At 44.2% G+C, this 27,850-nt stretch overlaps 2 protein-coding genes across 2 annotated transcripts; one reads left to right on the top strand and one right to left on the bottom strand.

The window, feature by feature from the left end:
• The first annotated feature begins 251 nt into the window (after window positions 1–251).
• Window positions 252–18,306, top strand: Uba3 (Ubiquitin-like activating enzyme 3). Its single transcript, XM_084598477.1, has 15 exons — window positions 252–360; window positions 1,498–1,588; window positions 2,921–3,001; window positions 3,879–3,961; window positions 4,058–4,138; window positions 4,614–4,657; window positions 5,564–5,628; window positions 6,195–6,329; window positions 8,766–8,868; window positions 10,082–10,192; window positions 10,878–10,968; window positions 11,578–11,659; window positions 12,475–12,575; window positions 17,003–17,121; window positions 18,137–18,306. Exons 1-15 carry the CDS (start codon window positions 335–337, stop codon window positions 18,235–18,237), a joined length of 1,314 nt encoding a protein of 437 aa, XP_084454603.1. The 5' UTR covers window positions 252–334; the 3' UTR covers window positions 18,238–18,306.
• Window positions 18,307–20,947: 2,641 nt separating this feature from the next.
• On the bottom strand, window positions 20,948–24,796 carry LOC146196706 (testis-specific serine/threonine-protein kinase 1-like). Its single transcript, XM_084596393.1, has 4 exons — window positions 24,681–24,796; window positions 22,731–22,950; window positions 21,969–22,143; window positions 20,948–21,303 (listed from the first exon to the last, which is right to left on the bottom strand). The coding sequence occupies exons 1-4, from the start codon at window positions 24,794–24,796 to the stop codon at window positions 20,948–20,950; spliced, it is 867 nt and encodes a 288-aa protein (XP_084452519.1).
• Between the last annotated feature and the right edge of the window lie 3,054 nt (window positions 24,797–27,850).

The raw sequence follows: 27,850 nt of genomic DNA, 5'->3' as shown, positions 1-27,850 counted from the left end.
ATGATAGTTACACATGTTACACACCCTTGACACTGAGCTAAATCCTGCACCGCGGGAGGGGGAATTATTACGATTCAAAACTTCACTACAGTAGATACAAGAGGACCTAAAATAATTGTTAAGCACGAGCGTTTTATTACAAGGCTGTTTATAAAATTGTAGAGAGACAAAAATTTGATGCTTTTAGCATGGAAAAAATCTAATCTAATCTCTTTCTCCGTGCTTCTAGTTTCAGTTTCGAGTTTCGGTTCCTGAGATGCAATCTGGCCGGCTTTGACTTGGAAGGAGTATCCACGTTAAAATCCAGCGAGTCGAAAGAGCCGCCCGCTCTGAAATGGCTCATGACATGGATGTCGACGGGTATGTATTTCAGTAAATAACTCCTTATTTATTGCCTCAAATGCGTATAATGCTCTAATTCTGGCCAGCAAGGCTAGCCGTAACGTTGCGCTACAATTGTTTGCCTGTCGAGCTTCGAAGCTACACAAAAATAGTGTTATTTAACGCCACTCGTCACCGTGTCTCGTGTTGTGTTTACTACGAGTACTGTCACTTTTGCGCTTTTCTTTCTCTTTCATTCACTACCCAGTTCAGGCACTGGATGTCGTAGTTCCATATCCATCATTGTTGTTTAGAAGGAGAGACAACTGGAGTCGGCAGAACCATTTTTGGTCAAGCTTTATAGAAATGACTCTGAGCTGGAAATGCGATGCATCCGTTTCTTATAAAGCGTAAAAGTGACTGCTTTCTGAGCGCTGCATTTACTGCGCGCCGCCAAAAGCACTGATTTCAGCTTGAAGGGACCTGTCCTGGTTAGCTCTTCTGGATAAATACTTTCAGGACGTTAAAGCTGTACCGAAATAAGGAGCGATGCATTTGCTGCTTGGTTTAGTTTCGTTGCACTGAGAGCAGTCCAACGCAAGGCGTCCAACACACTGAAAAGTTGTAAGGAATAATTGTAGATGGAGCTAAACATTGAATATGAACTAACCCGCGAAAGCAGAGGAGTGTTTTGGATAGAGGGCCGCCAGATAAGAGACGTTAGCCACAGCGGGCACGTACTGATGCTGACATGACGGGTACCTTGTGAATTGCCAAAACCGTGTATTTCAAAAGCCTTTCAAGTTCTGTAAAGCAACTTAACTTCCAATAGTAACTGGGCTCCTCTTGGCCACAATTTCTTTGTGGAAAAAGAAAGACCATAAAGAGCATCTCTTCCTTTTTTTATTTATTTAGTATTTTTTTTATTTGCAACGATAAACGCACTGCACAAATAGGATCACCACCTACTGCCCCCTTGAGAAGGGCGACCCTTAAGTCCTCCGCTGCTTTCCACTGTCTGTATCTGACCCCCCCCCCCCCCCCCCCCCCCCCCCCCCCCAAAAAAAAAGAAAAAAAAAAGGGAATTATTTCATTTTGATTTTCTGTGATTTGCTTACTTGTTCAATGCAATTACTCTACTTTGTGGTGTTGTATTCTTACTCTTTCTCGCCTAAGTTCGGACTGGCCGAAGCGATGGGCTCACGTGGAAAAGTTTCTCAATCGACCCGGCCCATTTGTACATCCAGACTTTGAGCCTGGCCCTGCGGTAAATCTGAAATTGTGTACCTTCTTCGTTTTGCATGTACACCTTTCCATTTTTTCAGTGATATCTCGCAAGCATCGTCTATGACAAGTGCCCTATGACCACAGGAACTTGGTTACAGTTGCTGTTTGCATGCACATTCGGGAGGTACCGGGTTCGGTCCCTGGTGCCGCCGGGTACCCACCAGTTTTTAGTGAGCACAAGATTTCCCTCGGCCTGGTGCTTGGCTCTTCTGGGATGGAATGGCTGTGAAAGGGGTCATGGACCAAAAAGCCAACATTTTCTGCTGGGCTGTTCAAACCGATACTGGGCATTGTTTATTCTTGTTAGAATGAATATATGTATTACCTGTAGTAGAAAAAAGTAACAACTTGTTGATTTGCACCAATGCTTAAATTTCTAAGACTGTCGGCCGATGTAAACTTGGTTTGGGATGATGTTCTTATTATACTTAGTTGAAGAATATTGGCAACTATACTGTACTATATGTCTGTTTTTATTTATGTTGTTTTCCCCCCTACAATAATGCCTCAGTGAGGGCGTTGTAGGTACTCTTTATAAATAAATAAATAGGCCAGCATGGATTTGAATTAACCAACATGATTCGCAGCGGTCACTTTCATTTATTTCCTTCAGTGCCTGAAGGTATTACATAAAGGGAAAACATACTGGGTGAAATGATGAACAGCTTACCCTTTATTTTATGAAGCTGCCGACATACTGAGACTTGTCTCCAAACTTGTTCTTTAAGAGATTACCTACTTTTCTCTCAGTTTTACCTTGGAGGCAACGTGCCCATTCTATGGCCATGCTGCATGGCTTTACTGAGAGTTTGTTTGCTTGTTGTTTGTGTATTGAATTGTGCTTCCTGTCATATTGATGAAAATAAACAAAAGGAGGTCCTAAAGTTCGCTTGTCAGCCATTGTTCTTGTAGCTGTGTGAAATACTATTTAAACTTACTCACTCACATATTTGTGACCAGAATTTCTTTTGGAATCTCGTGGCGAGGAGTAGGTATATTGGTATATTGCATTAAAACACAGGCCCATCAAGATGTTGGCCAACAGTAACACTGCAGAAAGCTATTGAAGCTGCCAAAGCAAAAGCTGCCGCATATTGTCTGTCTTGACCCTCTGTCACTTCAGTTAAGTTGCATGTATACAACATATGTTTGCTACGAGTTCTGAAAAAGAAATAATGTTGGTGCATGGACATAGCTCTTATTTAATTTTGCTAACTTTATTTTTCATACATACATTTCACTGTGTAAAAAAAAAAAATTCTTTTTACAGTCAGTGCAAGTCTCTGTTTCATTGTGTTTCCTCTGAACCCAGAACCTGGAGATGATTCGGGACAAGTGCAAAATTCTGGTGATAGGGGCTGGTGGCTTAGGCTGCGAAATGCTTAAGGACCTGGTAAGCCAGCATTGGTTTCTAAAGTTGGTAACACGCATGCTGCAACATTCACAATGTTATTTCTTACCTGCTTTTTACTGACACTGTTTGTAGTAGTGCAGTAAATTACCAGTAGTCAGTGAATGCAGCAGTAAAGTGGCATCTGCTATTAGTATTACCAGGTTGTTGTTTGTTATTAACTGTATCACTGCATAGTTGTACAACAGCGAATTCATATTTAACTTAATCGTGCATGGGCATCAAGGTGTGTCTAATAAGCGATGAGGCAGTGTCATTAATGAAGGCTGTATCTTACGTCTTGGTATGATACCATTTCAGTAGCCCTGACATGATCGTACCTTTGCTCCTGCGTCTGTTGAGATGTTAGATTTGACCTAGTACGCTCCTTTTGGCTTTCAAGATTTTATGTCACCATAAGAAATCAAGGACACAGGATTCCAGCGTGTGTGATGTGAAAAAAAAAAAAGCAGCTAGGATATCGCACTTTTTTTGCCTTTTCGCTCAGTAGGAGTGCCATTCTTACTGCAAAACATGATACCTGCTACATACAATAAATGAAACTTCAAACTTCAAAGCAGGCATGCCTGGCCAGGCACAAAAATGGCCGATAAAAAAGTTTGGCTTGAAATTTGAAATGTTATGGCTGTGCCTATTCTTTCACATTTACATTCATCTGCACGTGACCTTTAATGTTGTTGCTGCATGAAATGATTGAAATTTACTGTCACTTTCGTGGTCTTATCTCGTGCCAGCAGCGCTCACATTAAAGCGCAGTAACTGATACGGGCAGTATTTAGGCTTAATAACTCAGTTGAAAGTATTAACAAAGGTATACTTGTTTGTTGACTGCTTGTCTTGCTGGTGCACTTCTGTGCAGGCATTGATGGGTTTTCGGCACATTGATGTTATTGACATGGACACTATCGACCTGTCTAACCTCAATCGACAGTTTCTATTCAGGTACGTGCTTGCAACCTGAAATGGTTACGGAGCCTGTTCTTTATTTCTTGGAGTGAAGACACAAACCATATCTTCCTTTTTTTTTTCTGTTTACAGAAAAAGTGATATAGGAAAATCAAAGGCTGAAGTGGCTGCCGCCTTCATTAATCAGCGTGTACCCGGATGTCAAGTCAAGCCGTATCCTTTTGTGCAAAGTCCTTGTGTCCTGCAAAGGAAAGGATCCGTTTGAAATTAATGCAAACAATAGCACTGTAGAAATAGCTGTAGCAGTTGCAAAGAGTTTTCCGGGAATAGAAGTAACATAGAGTCGTTAATTTTTTGCCAGCTAGCCACTTCAATAATTATGACTGCTGTTTACCAAACAAAAACACTGGCTGATATTAGTCTTCTCTTAAATGTATTTTTGCACCCTGTTTAGAGAGTTATTTCAAGTCGCCGTCTACCAGACCCCACTCTACTTTCTCTGTCACACCTTTAAACTAAGTCTGAGTTGCTAGTGCTTGGCTGACAAACTATATGCAGAATGTGTGTGGGCTTATCTGGCACATTTTATTGGCATCATTTCTGCACTGGCCATGGTTTTTTGATTACTGAGGTACTGCACTGTATCTGAATTGCATCCTTGACTCGTGCTGTCATAATCGCCATCCAGGCATTTTAAGAAGATTCAGGACTACGATGAAAGTTTCTACCAACGTGAGGACATTTTTTTTTTTCTTTTTAGAGCTAATGCTGCCTATTCTGTATTTGTTCACTGTCTTGAGTTGCCAAGTCATGACAGTCAGGCTTCAGGTAGAGGAAAGAACTTTTTATTGTTGACTTCAGTAGCGAGAGCCGTTGCCATTCACATTAAATACACTTATATGGTATTTAGTGCGGTGGTACGCATTATAAACTGAAATCAGATTTCGAGGTTACCTAACAATTTCAATTCCCTTTTTGTTTTTTGTTTTCAGTGTATATGCAATATTTGTGTTATCAGAGTCGCAGCTTTAATTAATTTCACATAATTTTTATATATTGTACATTGTTACCTCGAAGCTCCCAAACCATTCCTGTGTGAACCTTGTGAGGTTTAGGACTCTGTAGTGCTGCGCAACATGACGCACAACTGGTAGCTGGTATTCCAGTTAAAATTTTCGCTAAAAATGATAGGAGGCTTTTCTTAGCATTATAAAAGTCATTTATGTGATTCATGTCATGCTTTGTATGACTAGGAAGCTCATCAATCCACGCAAGTGTGTAATTGCACATGTGTTTGCCAATTGTTTTTTGAATAACTTTATGTGGTGAACTTTTGAATTCATCACTGAACCCCTGTGAGTTCCACTATAGCTTGATTCTTTGCACGCCTTTCAGAACTTGTGGTTTTTATTACATTGATATTTGGTTTGATTGCTTGTCGTCACGGAGAGCAGCAGTAGCCTTTTAGTGCCATGCGGTCACATCTGATATCATGAAAACAATTAGGGCAGTCCCCTGTGTCCCTCTCCCAATTGTATAGCATCTATGGCAAATACTATCAGGTACTGATTTGTGGTTGCATGCTTAAAAACTTTGCACAGTCAGTCGTTCACTGTTTTCTGTTTACTTTTTTTTTAGAATTCCACATAGTCGTGTGTGGCCTCGACTCCATTGTGGCACGGCGATGGGCCAATGGCATGTTGGTGAGTGTGGCGTGGCCAGCAGCTATTACTAATATAACTAATAGGTAATGCAAATGCTGTGTCATGTCTCATATGATTGCACAAAGCTGAGCCCGCGGCTCCGGTCGCATTTCCGAAAGCAGCCACTGTTGAAAGCCTTTAGGTCTTTTTTTATTTTTTTTTCCCCAAGATTATTGAGTATGTAAGCTCAAACACTGCTTGTCTAGGCCTCCTTACACGACACGTTTGTGGCATAGATTCAATGTAGCAGAGCAGAAACGTTTTTTTATTAGTTCTTTTTTTTTTTCTTTTTTAGGTTAGTAATTTCATCTGAACGAAGTCCGCAATATATATTTATGAGTTCAGTTTTGGTAACGGAAGGTGTGGTGCACTCCTGTACTTTGCAACATTTGGTACGCGTCTATGACCCCAGGATTTTCAAACCAATGAAGAGCTTTTTGCTCAAAATGAGTCATTTTTTGCCACTTTGGCATGTGTAGCTTTTCACACACTGCGCAGTGTTAATGCACACTTAGTTTTCTTAGTGACATTACGGAATGCACCAATTCAAATTTTATACTCCGCAGCTGAGCCTTGTGGATCAAGGCTCTATCGTTCCCATGGTCGATGGCGGAACAGAAGGTTTCAAGGGCAATGCACGAGTCATTCTGCCTAGCATCAACGCCTGTGTCGACTGTAACCTGGAGTTTTATCCTCCGCAGGTGAGTGAACCTTCATTACACCGAGGCATACCCAACACAACCGGTAAAAGATATGTGGCCTAGCTAGCCGTTGCTGGGTTCTACGTTTAGCTAGCTTTCAAGAAAAGTGTCAAAGGAAGGATGATACAGGTCGTGCACTCCTTTTCATTAAGCTTTGTCCTTTGTTAGTGTTAAAATTTTTTTTTTTCTTTTTGAAGGGGGATGCAGATAGTATATAGGTTATTTAACAATCTATGAATGTCACTACAAATTATTGCAGATGAACCACTGAAGGGGTATAAATGCAAGTGTTTACATTTTGGGCCTGTCATTCTCTAGTAACTACTGCGTAAAGAGGGTTGACGCCTAACAAATGTAACCTACAAGTCAAAAAATAATGAAAATGGGATATAAATCTGTGCATGTGAATGGACAGTGTCAAGGTTTGAAATGTAAAACGCCGCGCACTTTTATGGCACATGGCAGCTGTGAGATGGTGTCGTGCAGTTTCTTTCTGCAATGACTAAAGAAAGTTTCCTCTCTAGTATATTTGACCAAGAGGCCACCAGCGTGAGTTAATTCTTCTCGGCGGCCAGCAAAAGAACACACGTGCTGCAGCTTGGCGAGCGTGCTGCGAGGTGTCCCTATTTTCTTCTACCTCACGATTAGCGCCAGTAGGTGCCGTCACATGAAATATATGCGGTTCATTTAGTTTCAGCATCACAAAGAATGCTTAACTGTTAATAATTGAAACCTAATTTTAAGTACACAAAGGTCTTCAGCAAAAAATTTACTGCATGTTTGAACACCCTGCAGTGTGTTTCACGGCACGAAGACAATTGTTGAAAATTTGTTGATTTTCAGTGGTACTTGTCTGGAGACCAACAATTGCAAGCATGTTTCTTTTGGAGCCAGAAATGGAAAATGCACTGTATACTGAGGTTTCAGTGCAAACGGAAAACTTCTGATAGTTGGAATTATTTTGGCGTAGCTTGGACGTTCATCACAACCATGCATGCAGTTTTGTTTGTTCTCTTATCTTGTTCTCATGTTATCTTCACGCTATGTCATACTTTTCTACCAACTTATCTGCTTTCCTGCTTTTTTTTTTTTGCTGCACATTGTTTTATTGTTTCTCAGTCGGTTACTGCACGGGGCGCGGTGGGCACTGATTTTTTGCAGCATAACCTGAGCTTCTGTAAACATCCTCTAAGTTGTGCACGTTTCACACTGGCTTTGTTCTTGGGCATTACGAAGCCTGAATTGTTTTTTTTTTTTTTTTGTTTTCTTTTTTTTCTTTTTTTTTTTTTTTTCAAATTTTGTACCAAGCTTATAAGGCAACTCAGTACTTGCCTGCCAGCATAATGTACGGAGTGTGGTACAACACCTGCTGAACAGCCAAGCAACTAGCCATAATACGAAATGAGCCTTTATTCGCAAACTACTCTCTAATGGATGCCAGATAAGTAGATATTACAGAAAAAAATTCCTTAGAGAGGAAAAAAGCGTAAATGTCAGGTGCCGCTCTCGATGCATCATACATCTTCAATTATTTTGAGTTACAACATTTCATTCATTCCGTTGGCTACACTGTTCTTAGTAACTCAAAACGAGATAAAGTGAGGTACTTCGTACCACTAGAAATGATTTCATTCAGCAGTGTATAAGTTAAAAAGAGAAGTACAAAGGCACTAAATTGGTGTGAAAAGCAAAGCTGCGCCACTGTCATCTTATGGGCCGCGTCAGCAGCGCCATTGGTCTTGCGGCATCACACTTGACGGCATCAGTTATACCATGCCCGCTGCAGCGGCTCGCTGGTTACGGTTCTCAACTGTGGAGCAAGGGTACCCGGGTTGCGCCCGGCTGCGGTGGACACATTTCAATGGAAGCAAAATGCAAGGCATCTGTGTACCGCACGACATCAGCACGCATTATGTATCATTAAAATTATCTGAAGCCCACTGCTATGGCTGCCCTCGTAGTCTGAGTCGCTTTGGGACATGAAACCCCATCAACCAGCCCAAAAAAAATTGGTTCTCCTACCACTCTGGCATGAATTACAAGTTTGTTCCTTCAAGTACAAACTTTGTTGGTGAAATAAGCAGCTTTTTGCTTGGACCAAATGCAGGCCTATATCTGAAGGGTCTTCTTAATTGACTGTAGTAAAGAAAGAAATGCTCGGGATTTGACTTTACAGCCTCCTTATAACCACTATGTGAATGTGCAGTAACATACAAGAACATCAAGGTTCACGCTTGGCTTATTGATCCACTAGAATGCAGAGAAATGCATGTTCTCGTTATAGGAGGCACTGGCAAAAGGCAATTCCAACTATGTCGGTTGCATGATGTGCTCATGTGTGAAGTGTGCAAAGTTGTTGCCTCAGCAAACTTCAGGCAAAGCAAATTAGACGTTTGCAGCGGTAATTGCAAGGGTGCTGCTGCTTCTGCTTTTCAGATCAATTTCCCTCTGTGCACTATTGCCCACACTCCACGGCTGCCGGAGCACTGCATCGAATATGTCAAAATCCTCCTGTGGCCCAAGGAGAAACCCTTTGGAGGTGGGTTGTGTCTTTACTAGGTGGTAACTTTTTCAGCCTCATGCGACCAGATGCTTCTAGACTGTTCAAGAGAGCCGTTTTAAGATGTTTTGGGGCACTCTCCACTCCGTCGCGCCATTTCCTTCTGCTGCAACAGGCTGTCGTAGCGGAGCTGTGAAGCATTTACACTTAAACAGGCCCTTCTTCTGAATCACGCAATGCACGTTAAAGCAGTGGCTAAGTGCTAAAGGATTTAGGAGAGTAGTAAAAGTAAAGAAGTAAAGAAAGAGAAATAGACATGCAATTTCTAGGTTTTTAATTTCTCTGAGCTTAAATCCTCCTTCAGTTTTCTCCTGACCCGTACCTTGGAGATTGGTACGTCTACCAAACCCACATCTAGTAGTCACGGTAACCGTTTTCTTGCTGGTATCTCGAGGAGTGCTGCTTGCCTCCGCAGACAAACTGGGGTGTCAACATCCCTTGGTGTGGGCTGGTCTGTGGCAGCATGAAACGGCTGGAAAACCAGCCGTAAAAGGCGAAAACCAAAGGAGAGGTTACTTTCGCACTGCACTGTATTGGACTGCGCAGCTTTGCTGGAAAGTTACAGCGGTGTCCTCTACGCAGCGAACGTTTGACATTTCTTAATTTGAGGGCTGGTTTAGAGTGTTTTTTTACACAGACGTGCCCTGTGGATATAGTTGAGTTTAGCCTCCATTCTTTCAGTCGTCAGTGGTGGTATTCAAATGTGTTGTCTGTCATCGTAACACTCATGTTAATGCTACACCACACTTTAATTCTAGGTGGCGAAGCAAGACAGGAAAGAGCTGAAGAACAATTTATGGGAATTTGTGGAGGGAGAACATGAGAGTGTCATTAGGGTAGCTTTGTGCAGTAGTAGTACTTAAGGATTTCTGTTTCATTCTTCTCGCTAATTATCATGCTTGCTATGTCGTAAATGAATAGAGCTAGAGTGCGTTAGCTTTTTAAAATTTATTCATTTCTAATGTGACCGTATTTTGGAAGCGATTTTTAATAATGCGGCCCCTAAAAGCTGGCATCGAGCATTGTCGGAGCAAATTGTCTAATATTAGCCAAAAAATTAGTGGCAGTAAAAAAATTTTTATTACTGGGTACTGTTTTGCGAAGCAAGAAGAAAAAAAAAAAAGTGTGAGCCTAAGTACATTTCTGCTCGTTCTTCTTTCTCTTCCTCGTTGTTTGCTTCTGCCACTGGAAGATGCGCCAATTGATGGCGACAATCCTGACCACCTTCAGTGGATCCACGAGAAGGCAACGGAGCGTGCCGATGAGTTCCACATCAGTGGAGTGACATACAGGCTAACGCAAGGCAAGTCACTCTCGATACCTATCATGCCAGTAAAATGTAGGGGCTTACATTTTACCTAAGTGCGTTGGCTCGCTGGAATGTGCTGTAGTGAAAATTCCAATTACTGTTTTACATCGCAATCTCATTATTGGTGCACTCCTGTTGTGGGGTGGTAAGCGTATGACAGCGACATTGCGAATCTAGTGAAAATGTTAGTATTTTACATCATTTTCATTATATTGGTGCACTCCTGATGCGAGGTGGTGAGCCAATTCATCATCAATCATTCATCATCATCATTGCCAATTTATTTATCAGTGCATTGCAGGGAATGCACTGATAAAAAGGGGAATTTTCGGGAATTGCTAGAGGGATATGTGCTTAATATTAATACATCGGGCTTTTTTGGAGTTTGGGATGGGTGATGAAGTTTGGAGAAAACTTTGCTGTTTAAACATAAGCCAAAAAGGTTATGTTTGTTTTCAGGATGGCAGCAAAAAGATCCCATTGGCTAGTGCTAGTGTGGACACACTGAAAGCATGGGAAAGAATAGCTAGTTTGTAGTGGTCTGGCTACCATGCTTATCATGTGAGAATTACTGGTTCAAGGTAGAGAGTGACTAATTAGATTAAGTGTTGAGTAGCTGAACTCTGCTTTTTGTTGTGCTGAGAAATGGCTTCTATATTCATCTCTTCTTCGGGCACAGGCGTAGTGAAGAGGATTATACCGGCCGTGGCATCAACCAATGCTGCGATAGCCGCAGTCTGTGCAACTGAAGTTTTCAAGATTGCTACCAGGTGTGCAGCTAAGCTACATGTTTTTTCCCAACTAAGTTATGTAACATTGTAGGCATATCTGTGTGCAAATTAGTTTCACGCATAGACTGCGAGAAATGGCAAAGGAAATGCATGCATGCACCTGGATAACAGTGGCAGAGAAAAAGAATTGGTTTGGTTTGGTTGGTTTGTGGGGTTTAAGGTCCCAAAGCAAGTCAGGCTATGAGAGACGCCGTAGTGGAGGACTCCGGAAATTTCGACCACCTGGGGTTCTTTACCGTGCACTGACATCGCACAGCACACGGGCGCCTTGCTTTTCGCCTCCATCGAAAAGCTGCCGCCGAGGCCGGGATTCGATCCCGCGTCCTTGGGAACAGTAGTCGAGCGCCGTAACCACTGCACTACCCTGGCGGGGTGTGAGAGAAAGAGGGAGACAGTTTCATTAGATTTGCATAGTGGACGTGTGTCGTGGTAAGTTTCTCATAATGAGAGGAAGTCCTGAAGCTTGGAAGATGCAGGCATTACTATTTTCGCTGAAATAAATTATGCTAATTGTAATACCAGTAGTTAGTTGCCGAGCTGCCCTTTGTGTACAGCGTGGTGAGTGATAACGATCCATTACCTCCACAGCTGCAGCAACCCGCTGAACAACTTCGTGGTTTTCAACGACAGTGACGGCATCTACACATACTGCTTTGAAGCCGAAAGAAACGTTGAGTAGACGTTTTACTTCATCTAACTCGCAGCAGTTGCATGGCATGGCATTGATTCTCTGGGCCATGGGTTCACCAGTGCATATGACAAGCCTATCGGACAATCACCCACAGAGTGCTCGGCAGGCCGAGATGACTTCCTTTTGCAAGTGAAAGTGCCTCCTGGCAGAAGTTTGTAGTTAGGAAAGAAATACCTTGCAAATTTAATTAAACCTACAAAAGACACGCGGGGTAATCCTGAGAACCAACGTATGCCCATAATCTGAAGTTTCTAGTGAAAAGAGAAATAACTGCTTTCTAGTATACTTCAAATATTCCTTAGATTGTTTTACAGGTCTAATGAAAAAGTGAAATGTGTAAAAATTGCCTTTCTGATGCAAATATTGAATTTAGCTGGTTTTATCGAGTTTTGTGGCTTCCTGTTGCTATTTCTGAATTAACAACACTGTTCCTGGGAGTGTGAAGCGGCAAAGCCAGCCTTATGACAAAATCTACGCCTACCAGCTCGCACAAGACAGTGTGTGTAACTCTGTAGTTTGACCCATTATGCCACTGAAAATGGGTCGGATCTGCAGCTCTCATAGTTGCCGCGAGTGCTTTAACAGAGTTGTATAACCTGATCATTTCTTTATGTAATTTTTGTTATCCGTGAAAGGGGGACAGTCAAGGTTGTGCAAACAGTCAGAGTACCAAGGCTCAATTTTTCATTGAAATTTTTTTTCGTAAAGTTGTCATTATTTTATCTTTTCGACACACTGTATAATTGAAAGTTGTCAGTGTGGTGCATTCTCTGGTGACAAAATTTCTTGTGCAGGAGAAATGTCTAGCCTGCAGCCAGGTGCCCGTCAAGCTCTACTTTCCTCCAGAGGCAAAACTGCAAGATGTCTACGACCACCTGGTGAACAGCCAAGAATTGTGAGTTGCATTACTATCTGTGCTTTTTACGCGTTCTTTCTTTTTTTTAAATAACCAGCCCACAAAATACGGACAGAAGCAGCACAGTGTCTTGTCCTTTTCTCTGCCTGTCCGCATTTTTCGTGCTGCCTGTTTCAAGTTCGGGTTCGTTCCAACTAGCCCAGTTTGCCGTTCTTTCCTTCTGCCCATGAGAGTATCATGCAAGCGTTACCTCAAGCTTATTATAGAAGCACTTAGACCTAAATTTCTTCTGTCCTGTTTGGGTGTTCTTTTATATATTTGTTTACTTGCTAGCAAAGTCGTTGCCACTATCACTGCAGTGAGCAGTTTCATTTGTAGTGCTCATAGAAGTGCAATGAGGAACTTGTGATTATGCTTCGGGTATTTTTCTCCTGAAAGGGGGAGCTGAAGTTCCCCTCCAATTTTTTTTTTTTTTAATAAATCGTTGCTCTTGATGTGGGTTGTACAGGTTTAATGTAACCATATGTTTAAGCTACCGTTTTAAAATGATTAGTGTATTGTGGAAGACTAAATCCAAATTTGCTAGTAGAGTCACAACTAAGTTTTTAAAGATAGTACATGACAAGTGTACCTTCCTAACCAGCATTCATGTGAGTGCTTCTGACGTTCATCTTTAGATGAATCAGTAGACTGTTGTCTAGACTGTTTTGTTTTTTAGAGACCTCATTGGGGCCCATGCTTGTGCAGTTCATGCCATGCTAGCCAAGGGGCATGCACAAAAGCATATGCTGGTCCTCATATGTATCTAAAGGTCTACTTTGTGTGATTCCATGTGGACAATGTTTTGTGCAGACTTCTCTTTCAAAGTTGGCTGATGGTCTGAGGTGTCGGTGTTGTAGTACTTGGCATTGTGGGTGAAAAATTACCAACCTGCCTCTGGTAGGTGGCAGTGGACAGGTGTCATCATTGAGCCTCGATTGGTTGGCGTGTTGTATGACGTCAGGAGACCACGTGGCATGGCTAAGTTGTAGAAGCTTAACAGTGAGTGAGATGAGGATCGAACCCTGGACCCTTGGGTCTCGAGTCAGAGATACTACACCTAGGCTTTGCAGGCACGTTTGTACAACTTCGATAGAGTGGGGCTTTATATCTATGTTGAGTGGTGCTGCACATAATTAAGGGATCAATGATTGAATAAGCAGCAAAGCGCTTGCACACGAACAAGGATCTGCAAGAGAAGCAGCCACAGATAGAAGCCATTAACGCTGTCATGCCATACCCTGAATGCAAAGCTTAAGTGCCCCCCTCCCCCTAAATTTTGAAGGGATATTTTTGAGCGTGCACAATGTATACTGCGATTGACAATAAACTATTTCATTATGTCTTCCTGCTGATGGTGTGTCACTGCCTTTCAAAGTCTATATTGCATGACAGGCAACATGGCGACATTTTGCGTGGCAAGAAAATGACAGATCAGGTCACGGTTACTCAGTGACAGTTTTCTGTGTCAGTGATCGACTTGCAGTAAGTGGAAAGGAATGGCTTTGTGTGCATTTTACTGCAGAATGTGTTGTGAGCCATGTATCATAGTTGCCCAGTTCTGATGCACACACACACATGTTTTTTTTCGTCACTAAAATTGAGCTTTGGAGCAGCATGCACATTAAAGTCGGTTACGAAACTGAAGCCACACTACAAACAGTCCAAGTGTCATTACAATCACAGAGGCTGTCTTTCTAATTGGTAAATGGCATGATTGACAGCTTAGAGATGTTATCGTTAGGAGATAATGAGAAAGGAGCCAACAGCCAGTGACACAAAGGAAAGCATAAAGAATATTTTAATTTTTGGTATTGAATGTGAAGTGATTGTCGCAGTGCAATCCACTTATAACAGCATTGAGAAAACCGAAAAATCTGATCGTCATAACTTATTATTGTTATATCTGGACCAAAAAAAGAACACATCCACATATTTTCTCATGCACGCTTACCTACTTAGCAGTGATGAGAGAATTGGGTCGAACAGCGCGAGTGATTGTAAAGAACACTAGCCACTTTATTGCAGGATTCATAACTAGACAGTACGCTTGAAAATTTCGAAAAGCTGCGCTTGCTTCAGTAGCAGCGGAAGCTTCGAAATTGCTCTGTGCATTGTTTCCATGTTTCCAATTGCACATACATTGGTGGCAGTCGTTTTTTGCATGAAGCCAATTAGGCAATGTATAAGACGTTGAAATCATAGACTGTGAAAGCCCATGTTTTTGTGCGAGGCTTCCAGCCTCGAAACTCTGCCGAAAATCACACTGGATCTACAGTTTAACCCCGAGGGATAGCGCCTTGGGTTTATTCAGCGCCATCTTTCAAGAACACTCAATCGGGCAATGGCGATCAGCCTCCCCTCCTCCCCCAGTGATTAGGATGGCGACAGCTATGCTGCACGCAGCAACCCCTTTTGCATTTTTTTTATGCCGGTCCATTTTTGGCACTTGTGCAGAGTTTTCACACCTTTTCTTCAGGTCCATTTTACTTTTTAATAAAACATTTAGACAAATTTTTGTAGTAAACATCTTCCGAGCAGCCGGGAATTTTATCGTATCTGATGTGTCGCCAATAATCATATCATTATGAATGGTTTATTTTTACATAGAGGCATTGAGAAAATGGATAAATCTGAAGGAAATTATCATTATAAGTGGATGACACTGCAATCGGGGAGTTAATTGGTAAGAAAGTAGAAGAAAAAACAACCGCTTGCTGCTGGTGGGGTCTTAACCTACAGCCCCAGTCTTTCACGTGTAGTGCTCTAGCACTGAGCTGTGGCTACTATTTCATCGTCTACTTTCTTGCTTATTTATGGTGCGTGCAACCAGTCCTTGAGAGCATTCGCCAGCACCACTCTCGTCCACAGCAGCGGACTTGGAATGTTGTGGTACCGTGAGTGATGATATTAAGTGATAGGTGTATGATAATTCCCTTACACTACCTGTGACGCTAGGGTCGCCAGGCTCAAAGCTCTCGTTAAGCTAATCAGTGTACAAATGCAGTCAAGGTGAGAGGCTTTGCCTCTTGACACAAAGGAAAGAATAGGTTTTAGGCTACAAAAGTTTGGTAAGATAGAAGAAGATTAAACAGTTGTTGCCGTAGTTTAGTGGTAGACCACCAGACGCGAAATTCACAGGTCATGGGTTCGGATCCCACCGGTGGCATGTGGTTGTTTCTTTTTTTCACCAATTGTGTCCACGACTACAGTGCAGTCCTCTTATAATGATACCAGATATAGCGATATATAGCTTATAACGATCAAATTCTTGAGATTTATCATTTTTCCCATCGCCCTATGTAAAAATAAACCAGATATAACGATCAATTATCGGCGGTACATCGGATACAACGATAGTTTATTGCCGCCTGGTAGGTGTTTACCACGAAAATTTGACTGAATATTCCATAAAAGATAAAATATTAAGAAGACAGTGATGTGAAAACTCGACATATGCGGCGAAAATGGAAGAAAATGAGCACTATCATCATCGCAATCGCAGCCACGCAAAGGGTCCTGCTGAGGTCGTATCGGCGTCGCCATCGCCGATTCTGCGTCCGTGGGAGATGGCGGCGAACAGTGGCAGATGGCGTAAAGATGAAACGGCAGATTTATCGAGATTTCGGGCAGGGTTTCAAGGTTGGAGGCCCAGTGAAAAAATACGGACATTCGCACTGTACGATTTTAACGATCATCAAGGCTGGGGATATCCTTCAGTTCATCCAGCCACTAATCGGTTTCTTGTACACAATAAGGACTGCCACCAGCGTAGTACATGCTACTGGAAGCGATGCTCACAGTGATTGTCAAGCTTCAGCTGCTGCTGAAGCGAGCGCAAATTTTCGACTTTATAAGTATGCCTAAGTTATTTTATTGCCATTGATGTATACTGTAATAAAGTGTTTAGTGCTCTTTACGATGATTAGCGTTTTTCAACGATTTACTCATTGCTAGCAAGTGGGCAAGCCTACATGCATGGGAAAATATGTGGGTGTGCTTTTTTTTTTTGTTCATCTTTTTTTTTGCCGGTCCAGATATAATGATAATCAGTTGTAACGATCGGATTTTCAGGTTTACTCAATATTGTTATAAGTGGCATGCACTGTAATTATCACTTTACATTCAACACCAACTAAATTTCTCTGTTCTCTCCTTTGTGTCTGTGGTTGTTGGCACCTTTCTTATTAATTTGTACTGACATGCTGATACATTATTATCAGGTAATTACTGTGCTTCAGTATAGTGATCCAGGCGAGTAAAATATGCAGGAAAATATTTACTTGCACTGGTGAGAGACTGCAGTCATTTTGCTCTGAGCCTGCCATAAGAATGTTTTGAGATGCAGCTATTCATGTAAGGCTTTTCTTGTCACATTTATCAGTCAATTTTGTGTTTAAATTTGGTGTACCCCTTTATCTCTGCAGCCAAATGAAATCTCCGGGCATGACTACAACTATTGAAGGCCGTAGCAAAACTTTATACATGCCTTCTGTTCCTGACATTGAGAAAAGGACAAAGGAAAACCTTAAGAAAACATTGAAAGGTAAGAGAAGGGTGTTTAAAACAGATATCCTCAGTTGAAAGGTGAGAGCGGGATGTTTAAAACAGGTATCCTCGGGAACTTTAATAGGTCTCCTATATACTAAGGCAAGCAACTTTTCGGTGCACATATCTTCTGGTATTTTGGGGTGTAGTTGTTAGGCTCAAGGAATAAAAACTCAATTGTTGCTCATTGTTAGTTGTAGCTTCCATTCTACAATCGAGCTCATAAGCACCTAAGCAGCATGCAACAGGAATAGAAAATACTCTATATTATTTTGTTCAATCATGCTCATACAGATTTTCACACCAAATAAGTCTTGATACTCTGACATACAGGTGTTATTACTGAGAGAATCTTTACAGATTCTACACAGCGCAGTTGCACTGGTCAAGTGTTTAAGTGAACACCCATCTGGTAATTAGCATGTGTATCACAATAACTAGCCCTATGCATAACCTAATCTGATTTTGATTGTTCGTTTAGTATTGGTATTATCGATAAAATTTAAAGCAGTAGAGCAGTTATCTCTAAAAAAAAAAAAAAAATGGTGCCTTATTACAAAGCCCCTGTAAAGCATGCTCCACCTTCTGCAGGGGTGCATGAGGTGTAGCCTTTAATTTACTGAGTGGCAGTGAGTTGCACTGGTCAAGTGTTTAAGCGAACACCCATCTGGTAATTAGCGTGTGTATCACAATAACTAGCCCATGCTTAACCTAATCTGATTTTGATTTTTCATTTAGTATTGGTATTATTGATAAAATTTAAAGCAGTATAGCAGTTATCTCTAAAAAAGAATGGTGCCTTATTACAAAGCCCCTGTAAAGCATGTTCCACCTTCTGCAGGGGTGCACGAGGTGTAGCCTTCAGTTTACTGAGGGGCAAATTAAAAGGAATAAAAGAAAACATGTTTTTGTATTCAGTTTGTACGTTTGGTTACAGAATTTTGTGTGATCAGCTACTAAGATCCACATTGTTCCAATGTGCCCATCTGTTCACTTCCTCCATTTGCTTTCAGAACTAGGATTTGTTGAGGGCCAAGAGCTGGTGGTTGTGGATGTTACCAACCCCATGTACATTGCTTTCAAGATGACTTTCAAGGAACCAACTGATGCGTGAAGTTTTGTCACGTGTTGTTGGACAATTTTGTGGAGTCGATTATATTAAACTTATGACCTTGATTTGGAAGCTGCCTCTTGTCCGATATGCATGCTTGTTAGTAATTAAGTACCAGGATGGGAGCCACATCTTTACTTTATATAAGAATACTGCATCAAAAGTCTCGCATTTATCAGGCACTGGGAATAAGGTGGAGCACCGACAGCTATACTCCCGGACAAATTTTTGTGGCTATGCAGCCAAAACGCATCAGCTCATTGTGCAGCAGAATATAGTTCCCTGATAAATTGTGCTAATTGTGCTCCGGAATATTAAGCAATGGAATATCAAGATTGCACTACAATATAGGCCAGTACAACAACATTACTCTAGTGCATTTTAAAATCAGTGCATGACGCCGTTCAAACGGGATGGCCACTCCATCTGCCGGGAATCGCCTGAAGCGTACGTCTGCTGCTACTGCATCTACTCGTTTTAGTGCGCTTTCATAATGCGCTTGATTCGGTAGCGTAAATAGTGCATAATATTCATTAACCGTGGATATGTGGTTAGTTAGACCGTAGTCTAAAGAAAGACATTTCAAGCAAAAGTAAAACTGAAACTGTACCTAAGGCCAGATATGCCAGAACTACATGGCGTAGTAACATCATGACGAAAGCTCCGCCCCTGTAGCCTTGGCTCCATAACCAAAAAAACTTGTCTGCAAGTATAGGCCTGCCTCTCCTGTAGAAATGCATATACTGCAGACAGCTGCATTACGAGGTGTCAAGAGACAATTGCATTGTCATATTCTGCAACTGGGTGCACTAAAGAGCTCAGCATAGAGTGCGTCGTTGGCTGTGTGCACAACTTTAATGTTCGAAATGTTTGTGCCATTTCACAACCAGAGAGAAACTTAACTAAATCAGTATCCCGCCTCAATCTCTTCATGTAGAACTGTAAAGTTGGTTGGGGAGCTTTTATGTCATTTGCAGCTGCATTCTTCTGTGCTGGCTGCTGCAATGTAACAAAATGGCATCAAGCAGAATAACTTGTTTACAAGTTAAAACCTGCGAGTGAATTCCTTAGCACATGAATTTTGTTGCTTTGTACTGTGAGCCCAAACTGAATTGCCATTGTGTGCTTTAGTCTAAAACAGTGGGACTTTATTTGCAAACTTCATTGGTGCTGTTATAAATAATAAGCACAAACTCTTATCTAGCTGCTGGCTAGATCACAACAAATGCTGCAATGAGTGCTGCTTCATTGTAATGTGTCCTGCCTGACAATTTCTAGCCAGTACTGGGTAGTTTGCAAGAGCTATTTATTTTCAGAAGAAAAGATAACCTAGCATAATGGCATCAACGGAGTTTTGTATTGCTTGGTGAGCATTTCATGCACTGGACTGCATCTCAACTTCAGAAAGTGGACAGTTTCAACTGTGTTGCTTGAGCGATGAAAATTTGTTATGCAGCCTGAAGGTCAATTTATATTCATGGGAAAAGAGGCTGTAGCAATGGTATGTTGGTATGTTGTACGGTTGTAATGGTCAGGGGGCATTAGAGTGGGGCACAAATAGTGTGGTGATGCATATTCTCTCTGGCCACTATGATGTAGGGAAGGAAAAAAGCTGATGCATATTTCCAATACTGCTATGCCATGCCTTGCATCATGTCCTTGCATCATGAACATTACTCTGACTCAATGAGCAGCTTTAGGGCAGGTGGCAGCATCTAACCACAGAGTTTTTATAGTGATAGCCGTACTATTCTAAGCAGAGATAAAATACCTTATTCTATCAACCTGACCTTCAAGCTCAGCCAATGTCACACTGAAAACAGACTGCCTGCCTAGCAAGAAGTCTTTCTCAGTATAATGGACTATGCTGAACTGGTGCATGGCCACATGACTAAGTGACCACTGTATTAATTATGCAGCATAATTTTTCATTAAAATTGAACATTATGGTACTTCAAATCGTACATCGTTGGACAACTTATGTCGAATATAATTACAATTTACTAATGGTAGGCCTTACTTTTTAACTTGTTAATTGTGCAATCATGTCATTGGGCAGATTTTGTTGAGTATAATTGCACTGGACTGATTGCAGGTCTTTATTGTGATTTGTAAAGTTCAAATTTATGCTATAGAACAGTCATATTGTTGATAGCTTAGAGTAATTACAGTTATGCTACAATAATTACAGATCTTAATTAAATTGTTAAGGTCTCAAGCAGAACCTAAAACCGAACACTAAACCATGTAAAACCGAGTCAACGCCCATCTAACTTTGCTCACCCATGGTTAAACCACGGCCATGTTCTTTAGAGCACTTGAAAGACTTGTTGCTGCTTCCTAACGCATTTCTGGGGTGGCCTACAAACTATATGTTCTGATAGTCATATGACTGGTGCCCTTGCTAGCCATGCCATTGGCAGTCGCTAATTTGTGACCTTTTGCGTGGCTCTGACTTGTACCCCAAGGGAAGTAAAAAAATGTAAAAAAGCAAGAACTGCCGCCTTTCATTTTTTTACGTGTGTGGGCTTTATTTGGTGGTACTCGTCGGCGTCTGCGGTGGCGAGCGGGAATTTAGCTTCGGCGGCGCGTAGGCGACCCCGGCTTTGTGTCCGAATTAGTCTCGTGTGGCGCGCACTTTTTGAGTCGCCTGATGTCGAGGGGGAAAAAGCGGGCGGGGAGGAGTTTTGCGAAAAAGGCGCGACTTTTCCCGTTACGAGCCGACGGCGACACCCTCTTCGAGCCAGGCGTGACGCAGCACCTGCTTGAGGGTGGCGCGCTTGACGATGTCGGGCTCGAGCATATGGCGGATGAGGCTCTTGCAGGACGAGCTGATGGAGTAGTTCGGCGGGAAGCGTACATCACGGTGCATCTGCAGCCGTATCTGCGTCTTGATGTTGGTGTCGTCGAAGGGCATGGTTCCCGTAACCATGATGAAGAGGATGCAGCCCAGTGACCACACGTCGTACATCTTGGGGTTGTACGGGATGCCCTGCAGCACCTCGGGGGACGCGTACGCTGCGCTGCCACAGTACGTCGAGCTCAGCACGCGTTTGCCGCTCGGGTCATCTGCGCAGGATCGGCAGAGAACACCAGGTGGCGATACATTGAACTAAGCGAGCCTAGTGAGCCTAGCTTGTTTGTTGGAGACTGGCGGTACAGCGTTGCGCGGAGCTGCAGCGGTAGTGCAGTCCGGGTGACGCTCAAGAAAAGTACGCAGCGATGAACGTCAACAGCCACGTGTACAGTTTTCGTCACTTTGTTTACCGTGTCTGTTAAAAAGTATATATGTCAACTGGACTACGATGGATGCTTACGCGGTAGTGGATGTACTACGCGAAATCACTCGGAATTGCCTGAATTCGAACGAATAATTAAATGCGGAGTTCCAAATCATCGCACAAACTGACCGAGTGGGAAAGCATCATCAAAAAGTGGTCGTGGGCGCTGCCATATTGAATACTGGACTGTGCTGCTAGCACAGGCAAAGTTGAGGATTCTATCTCCCAAAACTGCCCCAATGCCCAGTCAAACCGGTTGTGTTTGTGCTTCCTTGTGTCTCTGTGTCCCGTTCCTCGCGCTGTTCATTAACCATGCAAAAACTAACTAGCCCGCCAATTCGCTCTTATTAAAAGCCGGTTTCGCCGAGGTTCGTGAAAAGGTCCACAGACAGCGTTAATGAGAATGCGAAATGCGGTCAAACGTGCGCACGATATCGACACCATGTCACTCACGACAGAAGCGGCTGAAGCCAAAGTCGGTCAGCTTGACCGTGTTCTCGTCCTTGAGGAGCACGTTCTCGCACTTGAGGTCCCGGTGGGCGATGTTCTTGCCGTGCAGGTAGTTGAGCGCGCTGGCCAGCTGGCCGAAGTAGCGCCGAGCCCTGTCCTCGCTGATGCGGCCATGGTTCTGCGCGTGCGCCCGCGGGTTTCGTGTCGTCGTTACCCCGTGTGAAAGGGCCGCGCCAATTTCGTTGCAGCAATTTTAGTACCTGAAGTTCGACGCTAAACGCAATGGAAGCCTCTCAGCTTTGATCTGTATCTAGACAGCCGAATACTAGGCCTTGCGAAATGGCCCTACTTGAACGAGGAGCCACGTCGCCAAGAATAAAGCTCGTGCAGATATGCGCTTTTACTGTGCACAAGGACGCAGTGCACAAGGACGCATAGTCACGGTTGATGCTTTCATCGCTATAATTCCCATCGAGCACTGCCCCGTTTGCGCGGCTACTGGAATTTATATTGCTACACAGGTGACTTACTGCAAGGAATTGAATGTCGGCGTTTTGCAATCGACAAGACTAGACAATTGTGAACAGAGTCAGGGTAATCAAGTACCGGGGCGATTTGGCGACCAGTGGCTGAAGGGCGAAACGGTCAGGGAAACGAGCAGCGTAGATGGCTCTATAAGCCTTGCTTTTTTCTTCCACTTTTGTTTTCTTCGTACAGATGCGTGCGGCAGTGGTGGCGGGAATTGCCGAGGCGCGCTTTGCTCACCCTGATGTGGTCCAGGAGGTCACCGTGCTCGGCCATCTCCATGATGATGAAGACCTTCTCGCGCGCCTGCAGGATGCGGTAGACCTTGACGATGTTTGGGTGCTCGATGCGCGGCAGGATGTCCAACTCGCGCGGGAGGAACCGGTTCACGAAGTCTGACGATGTCTGGTTCTTGGCGATGATTTTGACCGCGTACCGCTCCTGGCCCTTCGATATCTCTCTGCGTTTTGCAGCGCAGCACAAGACGCCTCAGTATGACCGAATTTATTGCATTTTCTGGATGCATCCGCGAGGCGAGCATCGTGTGCTACGTCTCATCTGTTCTACAATTCGATGTGCCAGGACTGTTAAGGTTAAAGCTAGGCGGAGAACACAGCGCAGATCTGATGCACTAGAGCGCAAATTGATGTTTTGGGACGTTAAGCATTTGGGAAGGTGCACATTCCATACCCTGAACGAATCACGGCTTCCCGGGTCAAACAAAGCCGCATTTTTTCCCGCGCAATGCTATTCTGTAAATCTTTTTTTACGTGACTACTGAAGGAAGGCTCAATGCACAGTGCACCTTTGGAAATGCGTTTGCAAACTCGGCTTGTCTCGTTGGCCATGCTGTGCGCACGTATACGATGACCGGCTGCCATGCTCACATCCCGAAGCGTCGGTGAAACGTGGCGCTTCTATAATGGTCAGCGAGACTGCGAAGGAGGAGACCGTAGCTGCGCCGTGAAGAGGCGTAGCTACGGTCTCCTGATAAAAAAAAAAAAAAAAATCAGCCTGCCATAACATTTGAATTCATGTTACCCCTATGCCGGGGGCAGGAGCTGCCAGTAGATCTTTTCATATGGGAGGGTGATATCAGAATCATCCTGCCAGAACACTTTGCATTCTCGTTACCCCTACGACACGCAGGCATGTCCATACGGCTTGGTTGAAGCGTGACTTTATGTGGGCTGGTAGCTTACGCTCTTGCGTCATACTCTTAAAGGATGAACTTAGTGTCCCCAATAATGTAGCACCTTACACTGATAGGGCGTGATAGAGGAATAATGTAGCAGGCAAAAGAAGCTTCCGACGTTGCTTTCGGAATTCAACTAGGAGCTAAACCACAGCTCATTTTTTTTCCTCTGAGCGCGAATCCGGTTTACTTCGTGGGGTGACCATAAATATATTGTTTCTATCGTGTACTTAATCGGCGAAGCTATTCAAAAAATATGCAAGAGACTCGTCTGAGTTTTGAAAAAAGTGGTTGAAAATAGATGGGATTAGTTGATAGGTGTACCGGCGTAGTTCAGGGCAGAAGGGGCTGATAGTCACAGGGCTAGTATTATGCAGAAGGGAATAAAATTTTTGCGTTGCGTGATTCAATCTGGGTTCGCATATCGTATCATACGGAAACCAAACGTATAGCACTCATGACAAGACCGCGGCTCTTGCAAATGGCACTATATTTATGCGAGACAGTGGTTTAGGCTATATAGTTTCGTAACTGCCAGGCGCAACTGCGTGTGGTCCGTTATAAAATTCACACGCTGCGAGCGCAAGCACCGAGCGTTAGCTCTTGCATTGCTCTTGACAAGACACACAGGCATAAGGGCTAGTCCGTCTATCTATTAGCCAGAAATGAAAAAGTAACCATGTCACTATGCTCAGCTAGCGCAATATTCTGCACAGAAGTCGAATATCGCAACTCGAATTCGGGAGCAAATCCGGATACCGTTGCGGCATAATCATTGCACTAGGCAGTTGACGCGACCGACAAGAGTTCCTTAGCCTTTACCCTGTACGGCGTGGAGCTCTCCGCAAGCTTAGCGAACTACGAGGCGCACTGGTGGTTGCGCATTAAAGACCCAGAAAAATGACCGCGCCGAAGAGAGTGAACCTAAGCGCAGCAGCCGACAGGGCCCCACCGGGCCGGGTGGCCCCCATCTGGGGCGCGCGCGCGAGGCTTACTTGACCCGGCAGTAGGAGCCCTCGCCGATCGTCCTTCCGACGGTGTAGCCCTCGCGAATGAGGCACTGCGCCGAGGAGACGCTGCGCGCGGGCAGCTCCCTGGCTCCGCTGCTCATGGTTCCTCAGGACTTTTGCTGCGGCCGCGGATGGGGGAGACAGCAGGCCACGCAGACACCGACCATCCGAAAGCCCACCACGTTATGCTCGAGAAACCTGGTGGCGACTGCAGGCGGTCCCATTGTTGAGCCCGAGCCACGGGCTCCATGCGTGCGTGCACACTTCCTCTTCGCTTCTTTTTCGGGAAGCGTGAGCACCTCTGGTTCGAACACCAGCTCAAATCCCGCGTATACTCTGGTACTAAGCTGGGCAAGTGTACATCCCGCACGCCTCCTTTGTGTCTTGCGAGTCCAGGTACTCGACCTGCTGCCGACTTCTCTGCTTTTCCATTCAATGAACACACCTATATATTTCGTGAAGTTTCAAGTTTCTCGCCGGCGGCTGTCTTCGGTCTCGATCGCGATAAATGTTCGAGTGGTCGGACCACGCGATACTCGAGGCTTCATATATGCGAGGATTCGGTTCCTCGGCGCTCTCCCGTCTTGAGTTCATTATCTAGTCAAAATTAGTCTTCCTTTTCTTGTTAGGTAGGGCTTTCTTGCCTATCGTATTACACATAGGTTAATTTTATTTATTTTTGCAGCCTAACAGTACCTAATTCTGGCGCTTACTTATGTGGCCAATCCAAGGACACAACAACAACAGATTTTTGTTTGAATATATGTAAATTGCTTCTGAACTTCATCTGCCATTGCATCACCGAGCCTTCATAGCTTCCAAGCTTTTTTTCGTGTCCGGTGTTGGACTTATTGCAATTACGCAGAAAGTGTCGAATACTGGGAATTGCAGCCTTGCAATAATCTTGCAGAGGGCGTCTGCCGCGCAGACAGGAGCAGGACAGATGGGGAAATGTCATCAAATAGTGCATCGTACTGCGCCGGTCACAACCAGGTTACCGCATGGATAGGGGCAACACGAAGGCGCTCGATGCGAGACCTCTTCCCAGCGCACGAGGCCTCCAGGGAGGTCGGTGCCGTGCGGTGGGTGAAGTGCTTGCGTGACGCACAGGCTTTTTTTTTTCTAAGAGAAGTCTGTAGGCTGCGGAAATGATGGAACCATTTCAAGGGGACGAGGAGGTGTTCCTTTGTAACTTGCTCCATCCACCAAAGCTTGCGTAGGGTGTGCATTTCTACGGACCCAGGATTAGCACAAGTGCTCTCGCTCTTTGTATTAAATTATTTATATTGGAGTTATAGAGCGGGGACAAACCATACGTAGAAGTAAAACATATATTTGTTAGGAAAGGGATTATAAGTACTCGGGAGACCGTGTGTGCCTTATCGGGCACCGCCATTGGCCCTCGTAATGGAAGGGACGAGCGAGGGAGTCAAGCGGGCGTCGGCTGGTTGCGGGGTGGCGGATGGCAGGATGCCGCTGTATTTATGACAGCCTTTAATGGCTCATACTGTCGGCGTACGTCCGGTCACACTGTAGCTGTCAGTCAAATGACATCATCAGAAAAATAAACATCCTGTCTCCACCGGGAATCGAGCCTTCATCCCTCGGATCCTCAGCAGAGCGCTTTAACCGATTACGCTACGCCCGGGATTTTTTCTTCGTTGCATGGAAGTGCTTCAAGCCCGACTTACCCAGTCGTATCCTTCAACGTAGAGGATGTGACGTCACGCAACCGAAAGTAGAGCCGAAAAAGGGCATAGGAAGGGATTGACGTGCAATTTGAAAGTACCAAAGACTAAAATGGGCAAAAAAAGAAGTGAATTAAGCAACTAGAAGCAACCAACAACAGCATCCGTGTTTTCGCATTACTCCAATGCAGACTCTGCAGTGCTCTTTAATTTTGCTGCAAAAACAGCCTCAGCTAGCAATCAAACACGCTAATGAATTTAGGACGTCTGACTCGCCAGCAAGGTTGCGGGTGCATGATCACTCACGTTAGGGCAGGGAATAAACTTCGAGGCTGGACGGGACGAGCCGGCGGGATAAGTTCCCACAACTTAAGTCTTCGCCTTGCCGGCACGTCACCAGTTCCCGATCTCGAAGACGCGTCTTTTCCCCGCGTGCGTAGTGACGAAGCCATCGCTGGTGCATGTGCTGCTTAGAGCCTTTAGAGCTGCCGTGGAGCTGCTGCCATTTCGTGGTAGAATAACTACCGCGGCGACCTCGGGGGGAGAGCTAACTTTAAGGGGGAAGATGGTAGATCGGTTCTGCACACCTGCTACTCACTGTTGCCCGCTTTAATTCGCACCGATGTCAATCATGCAGTTCGCCTGCTTGGAGGACGCCGCAGCTCCACACTTGGAACAGAGCATTACAAGTCTCACGCCGCAAATATCGCAACCAATATTATGGAGGACACTTAATTTACACCTTTAAGGATATGACGGGATAGCGTAGCTGACTTCCCGACATATAAAGCCCCGTTTTAACCAAGCTGCATGAACGCGCCTGCGCAGTTTAGGTGTAGTATGTCTGACTCGGCACCCAAGAGCACTGGAAGGGCGATTCTCATCCTACGTTCCGCACCGCACATGGGCAACCCGAGTTGACGCTCTTCCAAACTTCCGATATTATATGGTCTCGTTAAGTCGCACAAACTATGGAAGAAGCAATGCTCAGCCATGCCAGCTACCACCTGTCAGCTTCATGCACGGGATTTTGCACCCGCAACGCCGACACTGACGCCAACACCAATGCCTGATTTTTCACGTAACGGGGTCTTGAACGCTAACGCGTTAAAATCAATTTACAGTGTCTCTCACGACTGTAGCGCTCGATCGTCTGGTGTCTACAGCGAATATTACCACTGCCTATAGTCCTGAACGAGGCGGCCCTCCACCCCTGGCACCGCGTGCACGTGATTTGGTTCTCTCATGCACGGTAAACTTTCCTCAGCAGACCAAATCGACCTATGAAGAATGCGAGTTGGTGTGGTCGTGACTCCAGCAGTCACTCCGAAATCGGCCTCACATCTGATATTTGCTTACCCGCACTCCATGCTGTGAGTGGTTTTGTCGCGAGGTTGACCTGTACCAGGACTTTGGTTTGGGATAGTTGGTGCATTGGTAATTCTGACGGGAAACTCATCGCGTAAG

The sequence above is a fragment of the Amblyomma maculatum genome, chromosome 3 (genome assembly GCF_055883805.1).
Source record: "Amblyomma maculatum isolate TAMU_Amacu chromosome 3, ASM5588380v1, whole genome shotgun sequence".
In the NCBI taxonomy this organism is placed as follows: Eukaryota; Metazoa; Arthropoda; class Arachnida; order Ixodida; family Ixodidae; genus Amblyomma; species Amblyomma maculatum.
Note: the sequence above shows the minus strand (reverse complement) of the source record. Positions and strands in the feature narration are given on the sequence as shown.